The sequence below is a fragment of the Carassius auratus genome, chromosome 30 (assembly GCF_003368295.1).
Source record: "Carassius auratus strain Wakin chromosome 30, ASM336829v1, whole genome shotgun sequence".
NCBI lineage: Eukaryota > Metazoa > Chordata > Actinopteri > Cypriniformes > Cyprinidae > Carassius > Carassius auratus.
In genome coordinates, this window is record NC_039272.1 from 10,529,001 (window position 1) to 10,539,489 (window position 10,489).

Genomic DNA, 10,489 nt, shown 5'->3' on the forward strand with positions numbered 1-10,489 from the left:
AATTACAAATGATGGGTGTGTTGTGAATGTAACGCTGGCCACATCTCAAAAATAAAAACCTAAAGTGAAATTTGAGGGAGTAGAATCATGATGTCTGCATTTTTTGAGAAAGGACTGGACATCTTGTTAAAATTGATGGAAGAAAACATGGTGAAAAACTGTGAAATACTGCAATATGTCTCTGTGTGCTAAAACAGTTTGTGAGAAAGTTCATCTAATGTTCATGGCTGTGGCTGATAAAACAAAATTTAGTCAAATCCCAGATATCCTATTTATCTCATACAGCAATAATAATACACAATCAGAAACAAAGATCTTTAGAAGTTATGCAAAATGTGTCTCCATGACATTCATTTTTTATAACTGAATACCTAATTAATGCCTTAAAATACAAAATAGGCTACGTTTCAACATCAGATTAGCTATTATCTTTATAAAGTCGTGGCCTAATGGTTAGAGGGTTGGACTCCCAATCGAAGGGTTGTGGGTTCTAGTCTCGGGCCGGCAGGAATTGTGGGTGGGGGGAGTGCATGTACAGTTCTCTCTCCACCTTCAATACCATGACTTAGGTGCCCTTGAGCAAGGCATCGAACCCCCAACTGCTCCCCGGGCGCCGCAGCATAAATGGCTGCCCACTGCTCCGGGTGTGTGCTCACAGTGTGTGTGTGTGTGTGTGTGTGTTCACTGCTCTGTGTGTGTGCATTTCGGATGGGTTAAATGCAGAGCACAAATTCTGAGTATGGGTCACCATACTTGGCTGAATGTCACTTCACTTCACTTCAAATTCTGATTATATGTAGTTGTAAATGGCCCATATTCTCAAATGAGGGCGATGGGGGAAGAATATGCCATTTCTCCTGGTCTGCAGGGTAAAATAAGGGTAGACCAAACCCATGTGTGTTTAAGTGAATGCATGCAATAAGCATGTTTTGTTGGCACATGTGATTGTATCTGATATATTTGTGTCTATTCCTGAACTTAACAATTCATGGCTTCTTCTAATGAAACAAATCTCTGACTCAATCAAAATCCTCATTTTATTTGCCTGAATGTGTTTTGTGAGTTTTCACTAGGCTGATATATGCTGACAGATTGTGGGCCACCTGATATCCTTTCTTTTCCCCAGTGGAAGCGTTTTTCCACTCTGAGCTGTTCCTAGTGGACTTTTGATGGAAGATGGAAAAACACATCTGTTCCCTCTGATTTTACCTGAACAGATAAAAACAACATCAGCGCCTCTGATTAGGGGTCATATTCTTTGGTCCTCAAAGGCTCCTTTTACCACAAACCTACCGATTTTGATTCAGAAGGCCTGTCTGTTACATGTTAGACCAGTGAACTCCAGAGACTCCCAAACTCCTGTCAAAGTAAATATCCAAAGTGCATTATATACTACGGTGTTTCCTCTTGTACTAGCTTAAATGATAACAATGGTTCTTGGTTTTTATTATCAGACGCGGAGGCTGTCTATATATTTAAATATTAATAATTATAAATTGTATGTTTATTTATGGCGCCTTCGGAGTCCGACGCCTGAGCAGCAGATGGCAGTGGTGTGTAATATATAGATTCATCACAACAGTTCCCTCGACTTGAGCAACATGTCTGCGCCCTGGACACATGTGTAAACAAACATGGAGACGAGAATCACCTTGCACTAGGGTTAATCTAAGTGTAACATTTTGAAATCATCAACTTGTGTATAGAAAACTTGTTCCGACAATGGCCTTGCGGCTTTGCGAGACGTTTCTACGCAGATCTGTGCGATTTTCAACGATCTGCAGACTGACAACAGCCCCAGAGCACGCGCCACTGGATCTGCGTCGATCAGGTGATTTATAGATGATAGACTATAAACAGTCTGTTTGTCCTTATTACATGTCGTGACGTTATGCTAGATGATAAACTGCCTGTATTTGTCTTAATTCCCCACCAGAAATAAAACCAAACTCAGTGAAAAACAACAACGTCATGGTAACCATATCTCTTATTTTACCTGTCGTTTTTGTCCTCTACTTCTTCACAGGTCGCTCAGTTTTTGGTCCACAGACAGTAAGACAATGTCTGTTTCACTGCACTCCGGCCAGTTTGGTGTCTTCGAGTGCTTTTTTGGACAGACTGCAGAAGGGGAGAGCGGTGGTGTCCGATGAGGGTCTCTGTCATCATCAGCCTGTCTCTGTTCCCTCAGACAGCGGTAATAATATAATCACCAGCCTCCCTCGAGCCTTCATGACTGCTTTTGTTACAGATAACATATTGAAAACAGTTATTTGATATCATCTCCTTGGATATGTATGATATTGTAGCCTATTCGTTAAACTGATCTTGTCTGTGTGTTTATGTATGTGTTCTTCTCTCAGCTCATCAATTTTCCTTATTGCTGAAGGATCCTGATCAACCTGCAAATGCTAAATCTCTTAAAGTGACGATAGTGGGTGCTCCCAATGCAGGGAAATCAACATTGACCAATCAACTGCTTGGTCGGAAGGTGATATTATATTAATTTATGGATTCAAATTTAAGGTGAAATCTTTATTTCTCACCCAGAAATGTTATTTCTGCTGTTTACTGAGCCTGTAAATAACAGGCTGTGTATAAAGTGGCAGTGCGGTTCCAGTATGTTTGAATGTACACATGTAAAAATTAGATTTGCATAGTGATGCATAATTAGGAGCGAGTTATGACAGAATTTCAATTTTGGTGTGAACGATCCCTATAAGAAATTGTGTCTGTAACCTTAAATGTTAATTCACAATTTCTGTCTAGTTGTTTGCTGTTTCTGAGAAAGTGCACACAACAAGATCACGTGCTGTTGGTGTCCTGACAGAGGATGACACACAAATCGTAAGTACCTCTTCTACCCCTTGTATAACAGTCTAGTCTGTTTAGGGAATGTTCCATGGTTGGATGGCATTTTCTCACCTATTTAATTTTTCTGTCAGATACTGTTGGATACCCCTGGTCTCACCACACCAATAAAGGCTAGAAGGTGACTATGTAAGACAGCAGTTTCTGACAACATTGGGTGGCAACTTTAAGTAAACCATTTGTTGGTTGATATCCCAGAAAAGTGTAGATGCTCTGCTCTGCAACCTTGCTCTGATTGTCTAAACATCTCAACCTGCCCGAAACAACAACAACATTGGTTTAACTAATGCCATGATTGTGGTAAAAATTCTTATACTTATAAACTAAATTTGATGTTGTTATATATTTGTTTAACAGACATCAACTGGAGGATTCACTGCTGGTGGACCCTTTTGAGTCAATAAAGGAAGCTGATTTAGGTAAAAAGAAAAAAAAAACATAATAAAATCTTTGTATTAGTTGTTCTTCTCTTATTTATTTCTTAATCTGTTCAAAAACGAAGACGAAGACACAGCCAGCATCCAACAGAATCGCCATTGGCTTACTGTGTGTGTATAATTAGGACTAACCTTGAAAATGTACAAGAGGTATATGTCAACTTAGTAGAGCCTGAATATAGTCTTGGGCAAATGAGAGCCTTGGAATCAAAGAGGCTGAGAACCACTGTGTTATGACTCTGTATTTTGTGCTGAATCTTCCTTTTCTGCTATAAATGTGCAGTGGTGGTACTAGTCGATTTGTCTGATAAATGGACCCGCGATAAACTGGACTATGAAGTGCTGAAGTGTCTGGCCCTGAATCCAGATGTCCCTGCCATCCTTGTCCTCAATAAGGTATTAACTTTGTCATTTTGTATTGGTCTGTCCTAGTCTGAGCAAATTACCATGTCTTTTTCTCTGCATATCCCATCTCTCATCTTGCAAAGAGAGGGGTGTTGGGCTGTTATGCTGCAACTGTTAACATCAAAATGAATATCGCTATTAAACTCAGTGAATGATTAATTAGCTGCTACACTTAGCAAAAAATCCACTCTCAACACACAGGTAGATCTACTGAAGAACAAAACACTTTTGCTAGACATCACGGCACAGCTGACAGAAGGGGTGGTTAATGGAAAGAAGATCAGGATCCGTGGCGCAGAGAAACCACGTGAGAAATTAGCAGCCAAACGCCACAGCAGACATGCCGAACAACCAGAGTCTGAGAGCGTGAAGGACGGGCTGTCTCAGGAGGGTCAGGACAAAGACAGGCTGAAGGCCCTGAAGAGCCGCAGGGGGTGGCACCTTTTTAAGGATGTATTCATGTTAAGTTCCATTGACAGAGAAGACGTGGAGACGTTGAAGGTTAGAGACTGCATTGGAAAATGTTAAGAAAGAGACATTTGCATTAAAACAAACCTTATGTTGGAATCTCCAGCACTGTGCTGCTCATCCTTAATTTGTCTGTGTTTGAATACGTCCAACAGAAGTACCTGTTTGATGGTGCAAAGCCTGGCCAGTGGCAGTACCACAGTGAAGTACTGACTGACCAGGGTCCTGAGGAGATGTGCATCAACACTATCAGAGAGAAACTTCTACAGCATCTCCCGAAGGAGGTGCCATACTGTATGACACAGGTGGGTCATGATAAAAAAGGTGTTGAAATATGCTACCATTTGGGGTCAATGGAATTTTTTTTTTTTTTAAAGAAATTAAGGCCCCGTCCACACGGAGACGCGTTTCTGTGAATAAGCACAAATTTTTTAGCGGATAGGCGTTTCGTCCACATGGATCCGGCGTTTTCGTAAGGTGAAACCGCTATTTTTTTGAAACCGGGTCCCAGAGTGGATAAATTTGAAAACGCCGTCTTTGCGTTTTCGTCTGGACGGCTAATCCGTATATTTTCTGAAAAGATGACGTCATCAGCCCACGTCTCCCCCCTAGTCAGACACGTCTACGTCACGTAACGGCAACAAAAACATGAACGAACACTGAATGATTGTCTTTTTATTAACTAACATTAACACTGATTAATAAATGTATTGTTCCATGTTCGTTTGTGTACCACGCGCAAGGTTTACGAGCATAGTCCAAGTCTTCTTCTCAGTTTTTAGTGTATCTCTGTGGCAGAATTACAGCGCCACATACTGGTCTGGCATGTATACTACATCTTTTTTCGGTTTCGTGTGGACGCGGATATTTCTTGAGACGAGGAAAAAAAAAGATCGGATTGGGGTAAGCTCCGTCTCCGTGTGGACGGGGCCTAAATTATTCAACAAGGATGCATTCAAATGTTCAAAAGGGAGAGTAAAGACCTTTACATTGTTACAGATGTAGCATTTGAACCATTTATTCAACTTAGAATCCTGAATATATGGTTTACAGTACACATAAATATTAAACAGCACAACTGATTTCTGCTTTGTGATTAAATTTTTTTATTTTTATTATGATGAATCATTTCTTGACCACCAAATCAGCATATTAAAACAATTTCTTAAGTATTGTGTTACATTGAAGACCAAGTAATGGCTACTGAAAACTTAGCTTTGCCATCGGTGCGTATTTACAAATATAAAACAGTTATTTAATATTTAAATAATATATGTTTATTGTAATAACATTAAAATAATTTTTTTTTCACTGTTTTGAATGTATTTTTGGTCAAATAAATATAGTCATATTCACTAATTTCCAGTTTATCTGCTGTTTCCCAGCTTGCTATGGTCTGTGTTTTTTTTTCTTATCATTGAAAGAATGAGTTTATTTCATTCTGTTAGCTCTAAATCGGGAAGTTTCTTCACAAAACCCAATCATACATACATGGTTCTTTTTGAATGATTCTTTTATTTCAAATATGTATTGTGAGCTTTTTGTGTTTTTTATGTTTTCTGTAATGTTATTGTTTTGGTCTTTCTGCAGCAAATTGAAATCTGGAAGGAGTCTGAAGATGGGGTACTCGAAATATCCATCAAACTATATGTAAAGAAAGACACACATATGGTGGGTTGGTTTGTTTGCTACATTTTTTTAGAGAGGCTAGTCTTCTGTGCCACTGTTTTAACTATCAGACGACTTTAGTTTTATGGTAAACAGTTTGTGGAATTGTTTTTAAGACACAAGAATGCCTTCTCACTACCTGAAGAAACGTAACATTATTATACTTCACTATACATTGAAACCTTTGTTCTTTCTTTCTTGCAGAAAATGGTTATTGGCTCTGGAGGTCATTTGATAACCAGAATAACCCAGGAAGCTGAAAGTGACCTAATGAAGATTTTCTTGCGTGAAGTACGTTTAAAAATCTCTGCAAAGTTGAAGAAGTGAGGTAGACTGTTTGAATGATGAAGGCCAGAGGCAGACGGAAACCTGAAAAGAGTTGAGGAAGAGTGAAGAAATGGACATGAACTCAAAATTGGCTGTATTTTGGGTTGTGCTGTTAGGCTGATCTCAAGAGACCACCCTCATTCCTGTAAAATGAAATGCAAGTATATCAGGCACATTACATGGGTTTTCAGTATCATTTCAATGATCAACTGTATCAAATATGCCTGTGCTGCTTACATATATTGCTGCTTTTGATTTATAAAAATGTCTATATAATAATAAAAGCCAAAAATCACGTAGTTCTGTATTCATATGTATACTTGTTTGCTCTGAGGGTAAGGTTAACTGTTACTCTTTTACTGGAAGGAAGGGTTTACCTTCAGTGTGGTCAGGCTGTTATCTGTGGTGCAGTCTTGCTGTTTAACTGAATGTCATTACACTGACCTGAAATCACTCAACCGTAAGCCCAGCTCCAGCTCTAACATGTCAGGAGGGCCACAAGACTCCGAGGGGGTGCACAGTTGGGGTGGTGGCTGGTTGCCAGGGTGGAGCCGGGCCTCCTCAACTGTAGCTGTACACCATACTAACTGCAGCTTTTGAATTATTAACTGTTTTTAGTTATTTGTAGCTATGTCTGTAATATTGCAGTTAATAAATATGATCAATAATTAATTTTCATCGGTTGAGTAAATTATTGTATCAGTTTTAGTCAGTGGTAAATGTTTTGAGTAAAAATAAAATAGTCCGTTCTCATGGTGCAGGAATGTCTATGGTGAAAAAGTGATGATCTCTTTATCTACAGACTGCACATAAGGAGCTGAAACAATCGACTCACTTATTGGCTGCAGATTTAATTGTGTAAATCTCAATTGTTCGTTTTATTATAATACAAAACCATTCAAAAGTTTGGGTTCAGTATAATTTCATTTATGCTCACCAAGGATGCATTAATCTGATAATTTTTTAATTAATATTACACTGACCCCAACCTCTGAACAGTTGTGTATCTCTCTCTCTCTCTCTCTATCTCTCTCTCTCACTTTTTCTCTCTCTCTGTAATTCATTTTGTAAAACTTTTTTTTTTCTTAAAATAAATGTAAATAATGTAAACTGTCTTTTTTCTTCCACCTCCTTTAAAGCATGTGGAAAAAGCCATTTAAAGTTCCCCTGGTTAGACCCTAAGGGGTTAGATACCTGCTGCTAAAGCAAGTTTCAAAATGGTGACAAGATGCACTTATTACCCTTTTTGCAGTAGGACTGTATGAGGAATTATATGCTTACCTCTAGCTGGCCTAAAGCAATGCTATGTCCCTGGTTCTTTCTCTAGATCCTGATACTGGCTATTACTTTTATTCCATTGGCTGTATCTAAGTTCATTAAAGTTAAAGCAAAGCTTCTTATTCATCATGTCTTTGGCTCCTAAAAACACAAGTAAGCATTTTGCCAACTGCATATGCTGCCTTTCTCTGTAAAATTACAGTTAAAAGTAGACTGTAAAAATAATGAAACAAAACTTTTTTTTTTTCATTTAAATTCAGTGATATTTATTTAAATTACACACAATGGCGGTCTCATGTAACACATTATAGGCTATAAAGTTGTATAGAATAAAGAATTATTCAGAATTTCACATCTGCTTAGCATTGGTCTTTCTGGTGTTTTTGTCCATCCGTTCCCTCGTCTGACTTTGACTGCGCCGTCCGTTGCTCTGAAGTTCCATCATATCCAGATGATTTTTGAGAAAAGGCAGCAGAACCCTTACCATTACTAAACTCAGTAATGGTAACGGTTTCACCGCCACTCTCTGTCACAATGTTTGGGGGTCCACAGGAAACAGTTGGAGGTGTGTTGACCCCCTGGATAGTACATCATCTATACTGTAGTGTCTCAATAATGAACTTACAGTATACGATGATATCCTGTCTAGAGGACAATAGAGCTTTCCAGATCTATTGCATCATCAGTTCAGCTTGGTCTAAATTGTTCGATTCATTTGTGTTTCCAAAAGATTTTCCTGTAGAATCTCTTCCCAACTCCTCAGATGATCACACCTGTGGAAGATCCCTCATATGGGACTTTTCATCTTAAAGGAAGAGCAGCTGCCATCCTGTAGTTCATAGTCACCGGCCGACACACTCACCTTTAGATCTGTGTCCTGCAGGAAGTGCTGAAAAACAGTTTAATTGGCTTCATCTGTCACCCTCACTAGCCTTCTCACATTTGTTTTCACAAGTCTGTCGTCTCCATGCTGTTAAGCGATCGTAAACGTTGCTCCCTTGCTCGTGAGTTTTAATGCTCGCTGCTCATTTGCATATGATGACACAAAGGCTGTTCCATCCTTATCATGTCTTTGCCCTTCAGTCTGCTGACCAATCAGAACCGTTCCCTATATCAGACCCTGAACAGCTACTTAGCATCAGGTCTCACTCTCACTCGCACACACCCAAACTCTCCCACTCTTGGAATAAGCTTGAAATTTTACCAACAAAGTTAAATACATGTTATATGCATATCATATTAGTTTCTTCATCTTTTATCTATACCCAAAAGTGCATATTACAATAATATTCCAAATTACACATACCTGTACTAAAACCTGCATAAGTTAATAATACCACAGGAGGAAAGTGCATCTTGAGGCTGTATGATGGATTTGCAAATATATATTACTAATGGACAATGTTTTATTAAATTTCTATGCAAGATTTAAATCACTGAAATGGATTTCATGACCTTATGATGCAATTTCATGAACCGATGCCAAATTCATGGATTATTGTGGCCCGTTGTTGATTGACTACCGATGAATTCAGCTCTGGGTGTGTGTTCTCATGCCTATGTGTGAGTTGTGACAATTTAACTTGATTCTACATCTGTAGTTGTCCTCCGCATCTGGATGTTAAAGGTCTATTGGCTAACATGGGAGTAGCCCCCCGTGGTTACTCTGGAGACATACTCCCGGTTAGGGTGGGGTTGGGGGGGTGTTCATGGTAGCAGATAAAAACAAGATTGTGGCCTATCTGAGTTGCACCAGCATGTAGCGAGCCCCTGACACCTTATCTGCCAGCCAAATAAATGGACATTTCTGTTAATTTGGGATGATTTTGCAGAAAAGAGATCGCTGTGGCCAGACATGAAGAGAACTGGAAACTGCCCTTTCGAGCACTTATGAAACACAAGTAGTCACCTGATCCAACTGATTTGTGATCATCTAAACTTAATGGTTGTTGAGTGCTGGCATAAAATGAAGTAAAGTATAAAGTGATGTGCGGCCAAGTATGGTGTCCCATACTCAGAATTTGCACTTAACCCATCCAAGTGCACACACACACACACACACACACACACACACACACACACACTGAACACACACCCAGAACAATGGGCAGCGGCACCAAGGAAGCAGTTGGGGGTTTGGTGCCTTGCTCAAGGGTCTCATCACAGTCGTGGTATTGAAGGTGGAGAGAACGCTGGTTTTTCACTCCCCCCACCCACGATTCCTGCTGGACCTGAGACTCAAACCTTCAGGTTACGAGTCCGACGCTCTATCCATTAGGCCACGACTGCCTCTGTGTACACATAAAAGTGTGCAGAGTCAATTCTTGGAGAACAATCCTGCTATATCAGCATCTTTTCCTTCCGCAAAGCACTTAACAAGTTGCTTAGTTGTGACTTACTTTTTAAGTTGTTTGCTGTAAATTACCTTAAATGAAAACACTCAAAATGACTACAATCATGTTGAGCATTACTGCCTTACTTTAAATAGTTTAGACTGAAAGGTTGTCAGATAAATATAAAAAAAGTTTTAGGTTAAATGTGCGTCTCCATTTAATCATACCTTTAAAATGACTGGATCAATTTCTGTGAACAGTGATAAATGTGATCCAATCATTTTAATAGTTATTCACATGATTTCCCTATGCAGGGATTCAAGTTGATCACATGGATTTGCTGCATTGGTCAACAGAAAGCTACTTCATTTTACTTTTTTCTCAAACATCATTGGACCTCTTCTTTTCTGCCTGAAGGCCTTTATTGCTTGCTAAGATGATCAGAAGTGGTTAACCTCTTAAACATATTCAAATTTAGTATGGAACTACTGTACAATTACTGCTGTCCAGGATTATTCTGTCTTGGCCTAACTCAGAGGCAGTTTTGATAGAGAAGGCCCTTAGCAAATTACATGAAACCAGTTTTAATGCACAGTTCTAATATTTAAGATTAGAAATGATCAGCAGAACTTTGACAGTTTGGCCAAGAGCCAATAAATGGTGGCATTGCTTCCTGCAGTAATGAGGGGACAAACTGCTGGGGTG

At 39.3% G+C, this 10,489-nt stretch overlaps 2 protein-coding genes across 3 annotated transcripts in view; one reads left to right on the forward strand and one right to left on the reverse strand.

Moving 5' to 3' along the window:
- The window catches only part of LOC113049173 (protein FAM222B-like), a 51,564-nt gene extending 49,418 nt beyond the window's left edge, over window positions 1–2,146 (reverse strand). Inside the window, exons 1-3 of one of the 2 annotated variants that reach the window (XR_003276582.1) lie at window positions 1,997–2,146; window positions 1,294–1,359; window positions 788–1,209 (exon numbers count right to left, since the gene is read on the reverse strand). The gene's annotated coding sequence lies outside the window, so the exon portion shown is untranslated. Of the gene's footprint in view, window positions 1–787; window positions 1,210–1,293; window positions 1,360–1,996 lie in introns of those variants that run through there. The other variant, XM_026211288.1, reaches the window with a different exon arrangement.
- eral1 (Era-like 12S mitochondrial rRNA chaperone 1) lies at window positions 1,569–7,803 on the forward strand. The gene is made up of 11 exons (XM_026211290.1): window positions 1,569–1,831; window positions 2,027–2,194; window positions 2,361–2,488; window positions 2,767–2,844; window positions 2,943–2,989; window positions 3,226–3,287; window positions 3,589–3,701; window positions 3,912–4,211; window positions 4,334–4,483; window positions 5,769–5,849; window positions 6,051–7,803. Exons 1-11 carry the CDS (start codon window positions 1,723–1,725, stop codon window positions 6,171–6,173), a joined length of 1,359 nt encoding a protein of 452 aa, XP_026067075.1. The 5' UTR covers window positions 1,569–1,722; the 3' UTR covers window positions 6,174–7,803.
- Window positions 7,804–10,489: the final 2,686 nt, after the last annotated feature.